General features: G+C 37.6%; 1 protein-coding gene across 4 annotated transcripts in view; it reads right to left on the reverse strand.

Moving 5' to 3' along the window:
• Positions 1–18573, reverse strand: part of CACNA2D3 (calcium voltage-gated channel auxiliary subunit alpha2delta 3) — a 407374-nt gene extending 388801 nt beyond the window's left edge. For 2 of the 4 annotated variants that reach the window (XM_032699220.1, XM_032699219.1), the window contains exons 1-2: positions 17669–18571; positions 16973–17054 (exon numbers count right to left, since the gene is read on the reverse strand). In XM_032699220.1, the coding sequence (XP_032555111.1) occupies positions 16973–17054; positions 17669–17787 (201 nt within the window). In that variant the 5' untranslated portion in view covers positions 17788–18571. Of the gene's footprint in view, positions 1–16972; positions 17055–17668 lie in introns of all 4 variants that reach the window. The other 2 variants (XR_004359078.1, XM_032699221.1) reach the window with 2 other exon arrangements.
• Between the last annotated feature and the right edge of the window lie 1861 nt (positions 18574–20434).

Raw genomic sequence — 20434 nt, forward strand, 5'->3', positions numbered from 1 at the left:
TCCCTGCACAGGTAGAGCAATCCTTGAATATATAATGAATACATGGCAGGGGAGGAATTTGTACTGGTTTGTTTTTTTTTTTCTATCAGCCTTTTTCTTGTTTTCCAATAATGTGGTTATCCAGGCTACAAAAATTAATAAAAAGTTTTTCTTGTAATCCTTATCCAAACTTGGAGTCATATCACAGTTCTACTACATGATTTCTAAGGTCTATTTTAGGCAGAGGAAACAAAGCAAAGACAACATGGTAGGCAATGCTCATTAGAGATAAATTGCACAATCTCAGACAATAAGGTGTATTAAAATGGTTCTATAACTTTTTTTTACTTTCTTTTATCTAACTTCATAATACTTCTTACAGTTACATAATAGATACAAATTTAATACAAGACTTTCTGAGATTTTGGGGGAGGATTATTTTTAAAGGATGGTATAAGGTCATATATATACAATATATCTTGTAAAATGGACCAGTCATTAGCAATGAGAGAGAAATTCAGACGGAACACGTAAATAGTCTTTAAAAAAATGGAATTTTAAATATGGAATTAAAAAAAAAGGCATAAACCTATACAAAAGCTATGGTTATCCCTTTTTAACACAGTAATTAGCTCAAGGTCATGTGATTTGCTGCAGTTGCAGAAAAAAATAGATCCAATTGCCTGGTTTTTAAAGACCACCACCTTTATTTAAAGAGTGACATTGTTCATAGGACTTTACAACTGAGGCTGTTTCATGCCTCCTCTGTTTCCTTTTCCATGGAATTCTGTGGTGTTTCTTACTCTTCTTCAATCACATGCATGCTATTTTAGTAATGCTGGTTTAAAGCCCAGAAAACTCTACCACAAGCACAGCCTAAGTTTGTAACTTATCCTGAAAAAGCATATTGTAAATCTGACAATCTGAGTCTGCTTCTGTTGTGCAAAGGTATTTTAATTGCTCTCAACATTCACTGTAATTAAATAATGATGGTTACCCTTCTTCACTTCCAAGTGTTACCTGAACATAAGTGTAACTACTGCACATGAGATCCAGAGAAAGAGGTTCTGTCATTTTAGTAAGAAACCCATTTTTCAACATATAACAAACAGCTTAATTTAAGTCTCAAAAGTCTCACTATCAAATATTTAAATACTTCTATGCTTAACCAAGTGAGCGGTCACACAATATGACCTATATGCATAGAGAGGAGTAAGAATTAAAACAAAAGCCAGACCTATGGCGGTCTTTTGAGTAAAGCAAATGAAACTAGGAAAAGAAAATAGATTTTCATCTAGTCTCTGAACTACCTGGAGTAACTTGAAACCAGTGCAGTGTAACTGTGGGCTTTAGGTGGCAATAGGTGACAGGAAGATTGTGAATGAATCCTGCTGGAAGGCTGGGCTGCAATCCTCCTGATAGCAAAGTTGGGGGGACAATGGCAAGTCAAGAACAAATTTCAGATAGCACCTTTGCAACTATTCAGCAGATGCAAAGTGCCACGTGGCTACTGAAACCTAAAACTGACCTAGACTGTCTCAAAGGAATTGCTGTGAGACACAATAGATGAAGGACAGAATCATTTGCTCAGTGACCCCAGCAGCCCCAGTGACACACACACAGCAACGGGACCTGAGCCTCCAGAGTCCCATTTCCTTCTCACCAAACTAAAGAAGCCACCACTACTGAAACAATTCGAGAAATAAAGAATGTTAGGAAATTTTCAGAATTTTCCTTTAATTTATGTTTCTTCTGTTCCCATTCTCCCCTGCACACTGTCTCCTTTGTATCCTGAACAACTCTTCCAGCTTCTGAAAGCTTAGAGAGTGGTAAATGAAAAACAGTTTCATGTTTTACTAGTTCTTCCACAGTTTCTTTTGTCTGGAAAGATCAGCGGGGTACTAGAGATTACAGAATGAATTTAGGCCCAAAGAGGTGAAAAGGTTCACTCTGAACAAGCAGAGGATCATCTACACTTTCCAAATGAAAGCACATTCTGCACCCAAGGAAATGTCCTAGACTAAATGTAGTCAAAAACCCAGGGGCATTTAAGAGGTAGAATGATGCTGGCACAGATGGAGAGCTCAATGTTAACAAGTCACAGGGCAAAAGGAAAAAGCCTCAAGTTGTACCAGGGGAGGTTTACACTGGATACTGGGAAAAATTCCTCCATTGAAAGGGTTGTCAAGCACTGGAACAGGTTGCCCAGGGGTGTGGTAGAGTCACCATTCCTTCAGGGATTTAAAAGCCATGTAGATGTGGCACCGGGGGACATGGATTAGTGGTGGACTTGGCAGTGCTGGGTTAACAGTCAGACTACATCATCCTAAAGGTCTTTTTCAATCTAAGTGATTTTATGATTTTATGTACATCAAGGTTAGATATATTTCTTAAGAGAAGGTACTGGGATACTTCGAAGAGCTGAGAAGGTACTAATGGCTTTACTATACCATGTATGTATATAAAAAAAATTAATACATAGGAGTAAATCTGAAAATAGGATTTAAAAAGCAGTATTATCAAAAAGCCAATTATCAAACGATATCAGAAATCTGAAGTAAGGACAGAGGACTGGGGAGAAGGAAATTAAATGTATCAGAAAAATAAATGCTTAAGGCAAAAGATATGTTGTATATCAAGCCACTCATTAAAAAGGAAAAAAAAGCAATTCTTCACACACGACACACAGAAGGAGAAGAGTTAGTGCCACAGAGGGATCGCCAGCTCCTGTGGGAGGGAATGAACAGAAGAATTAGGGAGTGCATATTCTGAAATCACTAGCTGAGAGAATTTTATTTTACTCTTCACCTATAAGAAATGGGATTCTGTTCCAGTTACTTTTCCTTTTCGGCGATTAAACAAGGAAACAAAAGCTGCCTTTCAATTCTAACCTCCTTCCCACCAAGGAGAAAAAGTAGAAATTGGCAAAGTACATACACTTCTATAGTACAAATAAATTACAGCTTGACTTAATGTGAAGCCATCAAGAAGATTTATAATTACTCTTTGCATTTAAACCATAACATTTTTCCAGTCTAAAGAACATTGCACCCCCAAACATTCTCCACCTCTTTTCCAACAGAATATGGTTTCATTACAGATAACAGTCTCATTACTGTGTATGACTATTGTGAATATAAAAGAAAGCTAGCAGATTGCAGATCCAATCCTTTTGCAATTTATACAACACTCAGCATTCCAAGTACTGGTTTAAAGGCTTTCAAGGTGGCATACAATCACAGGAGCCACCAACCTATTCATATATCCTAGATATACGTGGAAATTATTTTTTCCTTGCATGTACTTTAACTAGCTGCCAGTCAGCAGCAATTCTTTTCTTCACTTTTCCTCTTTACATTATTTCTCATCAGCAGTCATGATTTTAGCCATAGACAGTCCACACAGAGTCAGCTATTCTTTCACAATATGTGAGCTACACAACATTTCTTGCAAGTACTTTTTATTGAAAGCATACACAATGCTACCAGAAATGACCTTACTTCAGGCACAAGACAACTGCAGAGGTGCCACTCAGATCAACAAGCAAAGCAACTCCCATCTGCATTTGCCTCAATTGACCCTGAACTGATGTGCATGCAAATGTTATGGTAATTAGTTTACTTTTAAATGAGATTGAAATAATAATGTTAATCCTGCAAACACCTTGTACCTTTCTAAGCCTTTGGAACAGATGCTGTATTATCCACACTCCAAGACTGTTCCCTTTTGACAGCACTGCTGTATATGGGAAGCTACAGAAAATTAACCTGCTCAGTCAACTGGATCAGTCATTCATCCACACATACCTACAAAACAAAGAGCACCACACCAATTAAAACACACCTCACAAAGGCAAATTTTGCACACAAGTTGTCACCAAAACTTTTAAACTGAAGACAGAAAGGAGGATTTTGCACATCTTTATACACATCAACCAGACATATATCAGAATTGAATTGCATAAGGTTAATTAACAGGTCAGGGACAAAACAGAACTGCAGGTGCTTTGAAGGCTTTGGAAGCAGAAGTATTATTTAATTCAACTTAATGGCTGCACCAACTACCCAATGAACATACCAGCATTTCAGCCAAGATGAGAAAGGATCATCTCTGTCAAACTACAGTTGTCCTAAAATACTGAAAGATTTGCTTTAAACAAGTGAAGCTCAGGCAATGCAAGCCACAGCACAGTTGGCCTGGATTTGTTGTCCTTTCCATCATATCAGAAAGCCATAGGCTTTTACTAGACTCTGGAGAGGAAGATATCTAACAGGCACAGAGGATTTGTGTGAAGAATGGGAATTTTGTGCTTTTCAAGACAGTATTTTTTAGGTTTTGCATTTTACTGAAGATTCTTCAGAAAAGCTGAGTTAGCAGCTGGTTTTGTCTGACAAATTATGTTCAGAATAATTAGAGTTTTCAGTAATTCAACTCCTGTATATTTATAAACCAAGATAAATAAGCAGCATGCAATCATAAATATGGCTCTATGTGAATAATACTATACACTAACATTTGAATTATTCCAACACATAAGTAAGTATAGGTCCCATTCCCTCATATAATGCTGTTTCCTACCATCTTTTTTCAGACAAAATTCCCTAGACATCTTGTAATGCTGAAGAAGTTCTACTGAGCAAACATATATCTACATTAATAACATGCCTAAGGTGGACTGGACAGGATTAGTGCCAAGTTATGAAGGTAGCTGAACTACATTCCTATTACATTGGCTTGTACAAAATAAAGAGCCTCACCAAAGCAGCCAACAAATGTTTCAAAAACGTTAAAGCATTCAAATTTTAAGCATCTGAGAAGCTAAATACAAAAGTCAGAATTATGTCACTACAAAACTCAGTTTAATTTCAGAGCCTTTCCTGAACTGAAATTTACATTTCTTAGCATATACTTTCAGTTCTTGGCATAAGTTTTAAATCATCTGGTATTCGTGCATTTCAAAAATAGCAAAACTTGACCTTCTGACTGTGACATATTTTTAATACGAAAATTATTCATTTAATGGATTGACAAAAATAATCACCAGAGCACATATTGCCTAAATTCCATACAAATTTATTCTCCAATTGTATTAAACTACAGAGAAAAAAAAAATACCACCGTCTTCAGTGGTTCTGCTTCTTAGTTCCCAATGTGTTCCATTCCTCTTCATCTTACTACCTTCACATGTCCCTGTTCTCACACCTTTAGCTGTTTTTCAAACCTGCAGTGGCTTCCTGACACTGACTCCTCCCTGCAATTTGTATTATCAGAAAGACACCGTAATTTGCCTCCCATTTAGTTTTGGAGGGAATCCTGTCTCTTCCCCATTTCTGCACATGCCTTCCAAGGTATAACTAAATATATTCACAATGTGTAAAGTGCACCAGTAGATTCTAATCTATTTATTCTTCTTTTTAAAATGCTCAAACACCGTAAGTTAATGAAAAGGTAACTTTAAGAACAACACTTGCATTCGCATAACACCTTCCCCCATTCTTATGTATAAAAGTATTATTAAGCCATATTCATTTTATTGCTGCATAGTTTTCCTCAGATGACCAGATCCTCATTACTGCATTATGATTAGAGCTGCTCAAAGCACAAAAAAAAATATATTAATGGTAAAAATTCTCAAAGGAAGAAAAGCAATGACTATAAACAAATGAGAGTAAAGAGAAAGACAAAGTGACAAAGAACACATGAAAATAAATTTCTATGGTAGTTGCAATATAGGCAGAAATAATCAGATATCTATAAAAGGGAAGATTGTTTGATTCCCAATTTAACTACATTTGAGAATTGTGAAGTTCCCTCTGCAATGAGGCGTGTTGGTTGGGTCTTACTTGGAAGAAAACTAGAAAAGGTCAGAAAAAGTCTGAAGGATCTAGACAGAAAAAAAAAAAATAGTGCAAACCTGTAATTACATGGAAAATGGATAATAAGATAAAAGTACCAGGATAGAAAAAAAAAAATGTAAAAAGGAAAGAATAAAATATTTGAAAATTACTTTCTAATATCAGCATAGCATTTCACTCTGTATTCAAAGCATAGGATGGGTTCATTCTCTGACAAGAAAGGGTTCCATCTCACTTGCCAGCACAATGCCATATGGAGATTTATTGCCAGCTACAGATACCAAATACCAACAGCAGAAATAAGTGAGTTTCTATCAATTTTGTAGTTATTCAGGACTGTTACAGGAAACCATTTATCTTTTCAGTAGTGAAAAGTTTTATTTAAAAAGTATGCTAAAATTGATGCTTTTTAGCTCTCAGAGCTGATCCCTTCCATGTACTTTTCTTTATTTCCATATCCATATGCTAATGATGCTCATCACCTGATTCTTTGCATATGCTAAACACTCTACAAAAAATATTGCTCCTTATTCAAACTATCTCAAAGTTTAAAAGTTTAAGGAAGAAGGAAGCATTACCAGGCCCATTTTACACAGAAAAGTTGGGCAAAGATGCCTCCATTTGGGGAGAGAGGAGTCTTGCTTGCGGATTTAACTTTCAAGTCAAGATTTCTGGCATTCTGGATGAAATCCTACCCCCATCACATGCACCAGATTTTTATGTATGACATTACAGGTTAAAATAACATCATGCTTAAGGACTGAACTTTTTGATGGCCTACTTGGTGGCCAAAATTCAGTGATCACGGCCCCAGGATAAAAGCCAGACATTTCTGTATCTCAACCTGCTGCCTTGATTTCAATAGAAAATGAAAATCTGAGTTGACCAACAGAAATTCTCCAGTTTTCCTTCAATCCCCTTCCCCTTCCACAATGCTTTTTCATGGAAAGTTTCAGGGGGATGTCAGAATTCTTTCCTACTTTTACTGTAAGATTGCATTGCAGTTGGTAATGAGAGGTGGAAGTCTGAAATGTGAAGTGAGTACTCAGATTTTTTTTTGTATCATGCCATCCATATCATCATCTTTCTTGTTGTACTTTGATGAAGAAATTGCAGGAGATATTGTAAAAGGCACAGTGTGCATAGGGGGTAATAAATCTGCTGGGTGCAGATAGTCAATGGCTGCAAGTCATAATATAAAGCTTTACTCTTAGCCTCCTACCAGTTTTCATTATCAGGGAAAATTTCTATTAATGTAATCCGATAGCATCGTGTCCAAACAGCTCGGCAGTCACACATTTCATGCAGCTGTCAGAAAATGATAGCCATTTAGCTTCAAGGTAAAGCTGAACTTCGAATGTTCCTGCTTTTTATCTTTGAAGCTTTGTTACTTTAGAAGATAATTATCTAATTTTGTGACCAATGATGTGTTCCCAACACATCAAATTTTAATACCCACACTACACAGATTTTTATTTTTTTTTGCGGTTTGAAAATTAATGATAGCTTGACACAAAATATTCAAAGTATATTGAATAGTCAAACATTAAAATGTGACCTAGAGGAATAATAGGAACACTACATGCTGTGGCCCTTACCAAGTTTTCATAATGCCTTCCAAACAGCATTTCCACAGCACTTTTACCTAACAGGCTACAGATACTACGACTGCATAATTTTGATTCCTGCTTTTTAGGAAAGTGAGTCAAACCCTGTTTGTGTATAAATGCACAAAAGTCCCTTGACAGCTACTGCAGAATAAAGTAAAGACAATAAGACATAAAACCTTTGCCAGCTGACAAACAGTTCCTGTACAACACTAAGTTCGCTTAAGACATTGTGAGTGATAAAGACAGTAAAAGAAATGGCTAATGAAGCAACTGGGACCTGAATGGTTTGGTTTAGCCCTAGAATAGAAATGAAATGCCTGTGTTACCATTACAAATTAAAAAGTCTTCTGTTCATGCAATCAACTTAGTGGAAATTACTCCTGAGACTTTATAATTATGGGAGCAGTTACATATTCCTATTGTGAGTGGAAAAAGGCCCACCTGAATATCAAACAGAAGAGAAATCATTTAGAAAGCCTACAAAGTTACTGTGAAGTATTTTAAAAGAACTGGTCAGAAAAAGCATTGAGACCTGATGAAGCAACTAAAAAATGGTAAAATATCATCTCTGACTGGGGCCTCAGAGAGGTCTGTCATGACAGTGTTGTGCTTTTCCATGCCTATGAGGAGATTATGATGATGAACAAATGCTATTTATGGAGGTGCACAGCTGGAGAAATGACACACAGCAGTCAAATGGAAATGGAAACTTCCAGCTCAAGTAACTTCTTGTCCAGACCAGAGACAAATATTGCAACAAAAGGGGTTGTGGCATCACTGTCCTGGAAGGTTTTGAAGATCAGATTCAACGCCTCAAGAACTTAGCACTTATTTCAGCATTGATCTCACTTTGAGCAAGATTCCAAGTTAAAAGACCCTCTACATCTTCTTCCAGAATGAATTATTCCATGATTCCAGAAATTGTGAAAATCTGAGTTCCATAGTGAAAGACAGAAACACAGTTGTAGCAAGGGTGATAATTAGGATTTGTTTCCAGAACCAGTTTGGCCAAGTTATTAGTGGCAAACACCAAAGTCTGAGTTCTTAGAGTGCAATTAGAATTTTTAAATTCAGTATCACTGTATTTAAAACATTAATCAAAGGAGGTCTACTCAACTTGCACATTGCAGAGGAATGGTGTTAGCATAACACATAATCTGCCACCTGCACAAAATTCAGGAAAGCCTGAAAACACCAGATTTTGAGTACACCAAAGGAAAACATTTCGTGAGACTATCACAAGCTCAAAAGCATCTTCCACCCTTTCCTAAAAACTCAGAGCAAAGCTTCAATAAGGAAACTACTTACTGTCAGTGATACATATAAACAAGCCAATTAATGAACAATCAACAGGACCCACCCATTCAATCTTGATATACTGAATTATAGATATACACTTTTAAGATTATATTCCCAATATTATGAACTAGATTAGGTCATCTTACAATTTTGTTTGTTAATGGACCTGAGAACAACTTTTTCCTTTATCTTTTACTTGTTAACTTTGGTGCTCTAAGATTTCACAATCTAGTTTGAAGGATAAATAACAATAACTATCTCTAAGTGCTTCCCGTACTGTAAAATTATTTATGAGAACATTTGGCAACAGTCTCAGAAGAAAACATTTCTCTCTAGAAAATATGCCCATTTTAAAACAGAAAAATTAAAATATAAGATAAATAAGGTAGTTCAGAAAGAGAAAGGGAGACAAAGACAATAAAACATGTCGAATTAAGGAAAGTAAAAGCAAAACACAGAAGTAGGAGCAAGTGCTTAACAAAGAAAACACCTAATGTATTAGAAATATCTTTGATTACCTTAATGAAGTGTATTAGTTTAATTTAGAGTTCTTTCAGGAATCTTGACTGACAGAAGACAATGGTTAGAGACAGTAGCCTGTCAAACTCTCTTAATCAAGAGTCATTGCCAGAACCTGGATGCCTTGAAGCTCCACCCAACCAACCAAATAGGCTCTACCTAAAGAAGCAAAACTTCAGCTTAAGGAAAACTCTTCTCAGGAGTAAGAACAGCGAAGAACAAACTTTACCAAGTATCAAAAGCTGTTGATGGCAAAGCACTAGAACTTGTGGCAGGTACAAAAAGAATAAACCAGGAGTTCACATCTGATTGTTTCCTTCTTTCTCACTGGGACATCACATTGTCTTACAAGCCCTAGTGAAGCTCCATTATCTTTGTACTTTATAGTCACACTTAACATAAGAACATGTCAGGAGATCCTGGAAAGCTAAACCTGTTGATGTCTTACCACATGGGTGTTGGACTTGAAGTCCAACAAGGTGTGATATGAGCAGTTTCCATCTTTATCCAACAAGTTGAGTCTAATATAGTTAATATATTTATTATTCTATAGTAAAAAGCCATATATTTTAATAAGATCATTTGATTCTGTGCTTCTAAGGGGAAAAGCAGTAAGCATTGCAAGCATTCAGCTCTGCTCTGAAAGTTGAAGGACTCCCCAGCTATGCCTTAAGGAAAAAAAGGCACGAAGATTAACAGTGTATAGATACAGACAAAGAAGAAATACAATTACTGTCATTGCTTACAGTCCAAAATAAAAGATGTAGCTCATCTTCCTACCATAAGGCAGTTCAGCAAGATCTACACAATGGCCAGAGTGCAAGAGCTCTGCGCTATTCCAGTGTTTTCCCTCAGTAATAAAAAAAGAAAACAAATTGATAGTAGGAAAAAATTAATTATTGTATTTAAAGAGAGTTCTCATTCATCTATCATGGATAGAGAGAACACATTTATATTGCCATAGTTTCATTGCAGCATCTCTATGCTCCCATGTGAACAAGTCTGTCTCAACCAATCAGTCTCCTCCTCATACCATCCTCAAAAACAGCTGGTTATCAACTATAACATAAGTAATTTCACCTGTAAAGTCCTGGGAGATCTAAGGGCAGGATATTTTCAGAAATTATCTGTCCCTGGAATTCATCACTTCTGGAGAGGCTACCAAGACCATTCCCAACTTCTCTCCAACTATGATTTTTAAAAAAGTGGGTTTGCACTGACTTCCTTTTCAAATACAAATTTTGCAATGATTTGGTCATTCACTCTTAAGAAAGTACTTCAGCTTTACACAAACGAACTTGGCAGATACTAAATAGGATCACAAAAACATCTATGTCATTTTGCAAAAACATTATACATAGAAAAACCAAAATGGAGCTTCACAAGAACAACACATTAATCATAGTACTTCATTAAAACCTGTCAGTGAAGCTTCTACAGCAAACTAAAATACAGCCTACTCTATCAATATATAATTTGTGTTGTACAATGTGCAAGCACTTATTATCAGCAACAAAAAATTGTACCCTACAGAACAGTAATGACATTTGGAAGTGTAGAGTATTGATTAGCAGTTGCTTAAAAGTGAATCACCACTACACTACGGCATCTATTCATGGCTCTACATACTTCCACTGTCAAGATAATTTGCATGGACACCAGCTCCTTTAACCTTGAAATGTAAGCATTTTCCAATACAGGATGTGAAAACAAACAACCATAAATGCATTAAGCAAGGGAATTAGCATTCGCTTCCTTTCAAGATCTGATGTTTTCCAGTTGGATTGTCTGCTCAATAATTTCCATATTAAAAGACATTACTGGAAGTGTAATGCATGCATCATAAACTTACTAAGGCCATCTCACATTTCTGTTGCATACTAACAATAGAACATATTTCCTTCCAATAATACAAGTAAGAGGATCACACTATGCTTGCAAAACCCAGAAAGACAAAATACTGCAAAATAGAGAGTGCTGACAGCAGAAGAGCATGGATTCAACATGGCTTAGACCAAGACTTTCCTTTTAGTTACAGGTAAATATAAAACATGATGTTTGATATTCAGACTGATTTAGACTGCATTTTAAAAACATTACCAACACAAAAAAAATTATTACTCCTGTCATAACATTAAAACAGGAGATGAGAGTATAGATCATTCAAGATGCAGTTCTAGCTTCACTGAAGGCAAAGAAATTTTCCAGTATCTCCAGAAAAAGCAGGACTTTATCACAAGAAAGAAGGAAAAGTTATTCTTTATTGTGGTGAGAGAGAGAACACAGTACTCCAGATTTGAGAGCACTGTGATCTTTTCCTCTACAGATCAATATACTATCTGAAAATTAGTATGGAACCCAGCAGGTTTTCCCAAATACATTAGTACCATATGAAATGTGTTTGACTTTTTTATTCTTGAACAAAGGAAAATTAAAATATCTGTCCAGAAGAATTTACGTCTTTAAGTCTGCAGTTAACATTAAATATTTTAAACACACTGAAATGCTCTGTGACTAGTTTGACACGGAAAATAGCCTTGTCATTCACATAGCCCAAAGATCTGTAGGAATTAAAGGGGATGGAGGTTCAAGCTCTGGAAGTTCCAAAACATCATTTGCACTAATCACCAGAATTACACTGGTTTAAGATTCTCAGATGCATATTTCTTTATTTTCTAAGGTTTGATTTTAATTCAGTGCTAGGAGACACATTTTATACAACACAGACTTCAGGATTTTGAATTATAACAAACTAATTCCATATAGAGTTTTTGGTAAAGCTCCACGTCATTTACCTGCCCAGTGGGATTTCACATTTGGGCTTTGGGGAACTGTTGGTTTTGGTTGATGGGGGCAAGGGAGTTATTGCTGTTGGTATGGGTGTTTTTGCAGGGGAGGGTGGCATTTGTTGTGGTGGTCAGAGTTTTTTTAATCATTTTTTGAATTATAGTCATATGTCTACAGATATTTTTACAATTTTTCTCTTATTTTTTATAGGAAAAAAACCAGTATTACTTTTGCAGTTTTAAAATTGCTCAGCTGGCAGAAGTTTGAATTGATACCCGAGAAGGCAGACCCTGTCCCTCCTTTAAATTGCATGTTTCAATCCTACTGACCCTTCCTTTAAAGCAGTAGTCGCAGTGTCTTGAGCAAAGAAACAGCCTACAAAGACCAAAACCCACGTACAGCTGAATAAAAGAAAGGCAATTAATGTCAAGATAATTGGACTAAACTTCTCTAAGAATTTAAGTCACCATTATACGGTTTAGAACTAAAGATAGATGTACTGTATGAATCAGATTCACCAGCTGAATGCTAATTGATCTAAATCATCCCATTATGTTAGTTTTGCACTGGCATTTCCACAGTTGTAAGAAACTCTCGAGATACAGCAGCACATCCAGTCACTGAGATAAAATGCAATCCTGCATCTTTAAACGTAGCAATGCCCTCCTGATGGAAAAACCTGCTTTGAGAACACACAATGATTTGAGAACTCCCAACACAATGAAGAATCTGTTGAAAGGAGTAGGCAGATGCAGACTCCAGACTGCTTCAGACCAAAGCAGCCAGTGCTTACATAACAGGGGAGGCTCCGTGAGACGACTTACATAAGGAAAATCTGAGAGGGCCCTAAACAAGCCTATTGTCATTAAGAAACCCTCGTGGCAGAACCGAAAAGTAAAGGGTGTTTTCAGTCAGAAACTGTTCCTACATCGGCAATAAAATAATATTGACTGTTCAGGACAAAAAAAAAAAATCAAGAATTATCAAAGCTCTGAATACTTAGGGGGGAAAAAAAAAAATGTAGTCTCCTCAAAAGGAACCTGAGCAAGCACAGACCACGCTGCATGTTCAGAGAAACAGACTTGAGAAAAGCTTTACTGTATAACAACAATTATTTTTAACATTAACAGAAGGCACATTACCTGCATTTTATGCTTTCATGTTATTATTGCTATTATTTTGCAACAGTGTGGCACTGAAACCACATTATTATCATGGACACTGTAATGTGAACAGTAGCATTCCCCAAAGTCTGTTTTTCCAAAACTCTAATCATAGCAGGTGAAGTGAAGATCTCTCTGGCACCTAAGCCTCGCTTTGCATCCTAATATATGAAGCCTGGCTTTGCCAGTGGGCTGTGCTCCCTCATTTAGTCCAGGACTCACTAAACACAGAGTGTTTATGAAAGAAATGTGAAGTGTCAAGATTCAAATAAGGCAGATGTCTTTTGAGAGTCTAAAGAGGATAAAAAGCACCCAAGAAACAAAATCTGAGTCAATTCTTAGCCCCAGTAGTATCTTCTGAGGTGAAGAGCGTGAATATCTCTACAGCACCAAGAAGCTTCTTGTGCACTGCCAAATCTATACAACTGTAAAACCTCCAGAAATCAAGCAAATTAAGAATAATACCATCCTACTTCCTCCTGTGTGTTTTTACTGTGCACTCAGTGGTCTTCCATCTCTTTAAAAGCAAGGAGTAGAACACATTTAAGTGCTAATTTTGCTTAAAAGCTCATAATAATTGCTGAAGTTATTTACTGAACTATTATTATCATTTTCCAAGCTACTTGCAGTGTCTGTATTTCAACTAACGTCAATTTTGGAAAAATCACATAACCCAGTTACTTTTAGGAGCCAGAACAACATATTTGGATAAGATTATCATAATGCATAAAAGAATAAAGCATTCAATCAAGATAAGGTAAGCAGTTTGGGTGTTTTCTAAAATAGTTTCAAAAAGCAACAAAAATATTCTTAAGCATCTTTTATAAACTCAAGAGGACACCAATGCTGGTGACTCATTTGATGTTCACAGTACAGCAAGACTTCAGAATTGTAACAACTAAATCAATATTCACAGCTATAACCTGGCAAATTTTTGCTTTACTGAGTATCTCATAACTTCATTTGCTCAATGAAATTTTAGTATGGGTCAACTGACTCTTAATGTGCAAAGCATTTGGGCAGTAGAGACTGTCAGTCACGTCTCAATTTCAAGTGCATCTCTCTGAAAGTAGTGCTCACCATGTATGCTGACAAAATCAATTAAGTAACCTTTACATTAATTTTTCCTTTAGCAAGCCTTTATTAAACTAAATGGTACTCCAAAGCAGCTGGCTATTGAGAAATCTATACTGCCCAGAGCCATAATCATACATACATTTGATATCTTCACTTGTTTAATGGTGCTTAATTCATAATCAGGAAATGTGGATTTCTCCAGTAATATCAGAAGTCTCACTGCTTCTAAAAGTGGAATCTTGACTTTTAAATGACATGGACTCTGATCACCCAGAGCCCACAGTAAACACCAAACAGATTCTTCTTGCCTGGCTAGTGGGGACAGAGACGGTGGAAAAAAAAGGTGTTTGCATTTACAGCCCTCCTGTGCTATCACCTCCTTAGCTCTTATGACAACTTCTGTCACTGACTTTGCATGTTGAAAATGCTTGCAAATCTTGAGGTTTGGTATGGTTTATGAGCTTACAGAAGAAATATAAATCATAACAATACAAGAAATACACGTTTAAGTCATCTGTCGTCCGGGCTCATTTGCCACGACCACCAACAGGAAATAGCAACCTTAAACAAACAGAGATGCTTGGAATTCTAAATAAAAACAAAAAGCAACAGAGATCTTATAAAAATTACTGTAACCAGAAGAGGGGAAAAAAAAAAAAAAAAACAACAGATGATGTGACAGAGGAATAAAAATGCTCTAAATACCTGCCAAACATGCATTTTGTCTTTTTCATTCAACAGTGAAATATCATAACAAAAGCAAAATAGCTTGTAATGAATATACACTGTCCACCTTCAGAAACAGGAGCACAGGGTTGTTAGTGAAACAGAAAGGATGCTGATGAAAAGGTAAAATGAATAGCTTCCAATTACCTTCAGTTATAACAACCAATAGGAAGCAATCTTACTACTTCAGAGGGGAAAAGAAACATTACAGAAGGGATGGCAGCAATATCTGCCATGAGGAAGAGAAGAACAATTAAGGATCTCACACTGATTCTTCGTGGATTTTAGCAAGACTGTAAAACACAGTATACTCCATATACACCATATTCTTCTAGGAAATGTTGGGCTATCTGTATTTGGTAGGTTTAATTTCTAAAGTCTTTTTTTTTTTTTTTTTACACAAAAATGGCTGTGCATGGAACAGCTGCAAAGTTAAATAAAGATACTTGTTTGTTATGGCCCAATAAAAAAATTAAAGCCTTTTAATAATACCTTATTAGAAACTAATCAAAACTGAAAGATCCATCTGCTTATAAATTAAGGGTGTTCGTACAAAACCGTGACAACGTAAGACTGCACAGACTTTAAAGAACGTGAGATAGAAGTACAATAAATATTGAGTGTCCAGGTTTTCAGAATAAAATGAAAGTTAGCCCAACATGCTGAAGTGAAGCCATTTAAAGGCCCTGAAAGGCAGTAAGAGACCTCAAATATTTTTGTTCTTAATACCTCCATATTCTAGCTTAGTAAAATTCATATTTTACAGTCCTGGGTACACAACTCTGAAGAGACAGATACTGCTAAGGAACTCATATGCCTTTGGCAATTAAGTTAGTTGCCTTAAATGTGTTAAAATGATAGCACAAGCTTTTTATTTCAGCTGCTACATATACTGTCTGTTACATAATTTCACACATATATAAGCCTTTCAAAATAAATGCTACGAGCTCAAGGAATAATTTCCTTCGAAATCAGACAAAAAATAAAATTAGTGTTACTCCGAATTAAAAATCACGTCTACAAAAAATCAGCAGAAATATATGTGTTGACTGAGTGCTCTAATCAGTGAACGTCTCAATGTTTTTCCATTTACATATTGCATTTCGAGGATCACATATTCAATGCCTCAAAATCACAGTCTTATTTTTAAAATATTCCTCTTGGTCTCATATTTTTTCGGCAACTGTGGTAAAAATAAATCATCTATAATACAGAACTTTACTATAGGTTGCACATTTAAATTAGAGTAGACAAAGTCCTTGATATACCTAATACTCAAATCTGCTTTTTCATTACCCTCTGCCCCAATTACGTGGACTTATACCAATTTCTCAAGTTTTTGCAATACTTCACCAGCTTATTACCCAGCTGTGCAGCTGAGCAAGAAGATAACCACATTCATTCCCCTTATCTGTAATGATGTAATACATCCCAGCACTGGGTTGAGATGATTGGGGGAATAATGGGATTGTAAAAACTGCAGAGATGACAAACAACAGTGCAGCCGCCTTCTCCCTGATACAGTGGCTTGCGAACAAACAGCACAGGGTGAAATAACACAAGATGCACTAATTCTGCTCCTTGAATGAAGTTAATATTTTTCATAAGAAACAGCTGTTTCTGCACAGAAACATCATCATCACAATGCAGCAACCAGATTAAATACCTGCAACCCGGGCTGAAGCCCAGGCTTCAAGAAATAAAAGTGTCGGAGTTTACTTTCTAATGATGAAAAAAAAAAAAAAAAAAGTCATCCAAACTGAAAAATATCAGTTTAACCAAGGACTCCACAGATAGTGCAGTGCAATGTAAGAGTCATCAGGGACTAGTATGCAATACAAAAATAGATCTTGGACAAAAGCACGTACAGTACTGCTTTTCTAATCATTTAAAAAATTAAATCTGCCTCCATTTTCTCTGTTAAAACCTTCCTTATTACAGCTGAAGAAATCCTTACCTTCTGCAGGAGCTGGGAACCTGAGTATTTGGCTGCAATAGATTTGATCTCTCCACCAAATGCTGAGGCCCAGAGCTTTACACTGTGAAGAAAAAAAAAAAAGAGACAGGAAGAAATGTAATACACATGTCATAGCAAAGCAACCCAGACTGTAACAGCTTCAGCTGCACTCAGAAGGATCCCAGCAATTTTGCATTAGTGAGCTCACTAAGGAACCCAAGCAGAGCAAAAGATCAGTGAAGCTGCTCAAGTATAAGCACAAACTAGACACTGTGCTAAGGTAAGGCCTCTGCTATGAAACTACCAACCTGCACTGTTAAAACTTAAAGAATCAACTTACACAGAAACATGCTTCGGCACAACATAATATACATCCATTGAAAGGAAAGCAGCAGATAAAATGGCAAAATGTTTATCTGAATGATAAATTCCCACAAGAGAAAGAGTTAACAGCATCAACTTCAGTAAATACAAGCACTTAAGACTCTGTGGCCACATACTCCACAACACATGCTCCTACAATAAAAATCAAAGTAGTGCTGAGCGCCTTAGAGACTCCCACTTCAAACACAGCTCACAGGGGAGCAAAGGTGTCCTGAACAGTCAAATATCTGCAATACAAAAACATAAGAACTTGAGCAGTCAAGTTCTTATCCTTGAACATGGTCCTGAGAGGAATAGCATGAAAGCACTTACACAGACAAGGGGATCTGCTGCTCCGATCCAACCACATCCACTAAGGCTGTGTTAAAAGCTGTCCAGAAGATAAAGAAAACCCCCCCAAAAGCCCGAAGAAGATTCAGATTTTCTGGCATTGTGCCTCTCTGTGCCTGGAAAGATTTGGGGAAATTCGAGCGAACCTGAGTTCAGCAGCAGTAGGGTTTTGCTTCTACAGCCTCTTTCCCTACTCTTGCCCCCTCCACTAGAACAACACTGGAGAAAAATCACAGCTCCATCCTCATCCCTCCAAAGAATGACCCTCTCTGTGTAGTGGAAGGAGCAGACCAGAAGCAAAGCTCTAATGACTTGAAAACTATTGTGTCCCTGGTAACAGCAAAGCGTTTTCCAGCACTACTGCAGCCACTTGCATGTAGTTCTTTACAACTCCGCAGTCAGCAGTGTGCTGAAGTTACTTCAGTGACCTACTGCTGCTCCAAAGTGCCCTTAGCAGCAAGAAAGCAGACTATTGATTCCAACTGGGGAGGCTGTCTTCTTGCAATTACTGCTCACTTCGCAAATGGAAAGCTGCCTAGAGTTCTCCTCCTTTCCCGCGCCGATAACCTCCAGCCTTCATCCCAGATCAAGTCAGCCAGTGCATTAGATCAGTGGAGCAGGAGCAGCAGCCTTTTAACGGGATAGCGCGGAGACAGAGAGGCAGGCACAGGAGGAGCTGGACCAGAGGGAGGGGGCCTCTGTACGGCAAAAGCAGAGAAAGTCTGGAGGAGCGGAAAGTGTAGTTGAGCCCTTCCAGGAAGGCGAGAAGAGAGCGCTGCACATTGCCGGGGGCTGAGCCAGGGAGGGCTCGGCAGGGCTGGCAGGGGCGGGGGGTGGGGGCCGTGCACACCCACCGGAGACCCGGCCAATTCAGGCAGGGCACCGCTGCGTGACAAGCATCTGTCTGTCACACAGCCCGGAGAGGCGAAGGATGGCCGGAGCTCAGCCCTTGCACTGCCGGGAGCGCGGAGCATCCCGGCCGCGGCGCCGCACCGAGGGCGCAGGCAGGCGGAGGGAGGAGAGCAGCGGTCCCCGCCGAGGTGGCATCGCCGAGGAGCGGGAGCGGCGGGTTCCCGGAGCGAGCCCCGGGTTTAGGTCAGGCTCGCACATTTAATTGAGTCATATATGTATAGCACGTCCTTGTGCATAAAAGGCACGTTTTGCTGCTTCCTCCCACGCCGGAGCGCCGCAGCGAGTCACTATCCGAGAGATCCCGACTAGCGAAGGCTTATGAATGAAAAGAAATGCAGCATAAGTAAATCAATGCGGGCTGACTCCAGCCTATGAATAAATTATTAATTTGTGCTCATAGAAGAATCCTCTTGATATAGCAAATATAGGATTACAAGCTCCTCCACTGAGAGCGCAGTGTGGGGATCAGAAGGGATTGGTCCAGGTATTTTTGTTGTTGCGTTTTAAAATCTACCCTCCCTCCTTTTGCTTTTATTCTTCTCCCTCTGTTTTTTTCTCACCTTCTTCTCCACTAAATGCACAGATTTAAAATAGCAATGAACTTTAATGTAAATAAGTACGGCAAGACCTGAAGATGGTCTGAGCGTGGGCTGAGTCATCCTTGCATCACACAATATAGCTCCAGTGTCCGCTCCAGAATTCTAGTTTCTCCCCTCTGTAGTTAGAATTAAAACCTCAAAATATTCACTCTGCCTTTCTATACCATTCTTCTCTTGTTTAACATTTTCTGTCTTGAAGCTCAAAATGTAGTACCTGTATTTTTTTCCACATTAGCATTTCTAAGAGCACTGAACAGTTTGCTTTAAATATCCTCTATTCAACACCTGGCTGACAAAAGCATTCTCATTTCTCAGAAGACACTAGGAGTTTAAAGACAGAAAGACCATCTTACGAGAACTGTGTAGAGCAGAGTAGCACAGTACCCTGCAACTTTTACCACCCACCAGCCATCCCCACCAGGAACAGTAAATTGATCACATTTCTCTCTGTACTATTACCTTCATACAAAGGCAATAAAGCAAATTTTGTTAAAAGTGATATTTATTTTGTGTATTACTCAATTTTAAAAGAGCTATTATTATCTGTGCTGTTACTGCGGATTTTCTCAGCAGTGTTTTAAACATGCTGCCATGTCACCAGGTGTTCAGCTTACCTACAGGCAGAAAGGTAAAAATGCACATGGCTGACTAACAGTATATAATAAATTATGTGCCCCTTTGAACATATTACATAAACAATAGTATCTTTTCAAGCTAAGAATGAAACAGGAATGGTGGATTACCTAAATATTCGTGTTGTTTAGCTCTTTTTACATGCTAAACAATGTCAGGAAAGAAATTCTAAGGCTCATTTTGTGAGATTTAAACTGGTTTTACATTAACACAGATCCTTATCTGCTTCAAGTCAACACAGTGCCCTGGTGACAATTAACAGCTAGCTTCATTTTTCAAAGAACTACTGGAAGCCCTAGAAACTTTTTGGAAGTACATACAAGGTGCCTGCACTCAACAGGCCTGAGAAATTTAACAGGTATTAAACCCACCACAATCATTGGCAAGAAAAGGTGATAAAGTCACTTGTCAGACCTTGACTTTATTTACATCTATCATACATTCAATACGATATCAGATCTACAATTTATTCATTTGGTGTGTGTGTAACTGGACATTCACATCTGTTTAATATTGAAATCCTATATCTATTATTGCTAGTCTGAGGAAAAAAAATCACTTGCAAAAGGAATTTTTGCTTGATAGCACAAGCATGTCCACCTTC

This window comes from Chiroxiphia lanceolata, chromosome 11, assembly GCF_009829145.1.
Source record: "Chiroxiphia lanceolata isolate bChiLan1 chromosome 11, bChiLan1.pri, whole genome shotgun sequence".
Lineage (NCBI taxonomy): Eukaryota > Metazoa > Chordata > Aves > Passeriformes > Pipridae > Chiroxiphia > Chiroxiphia lanceolata.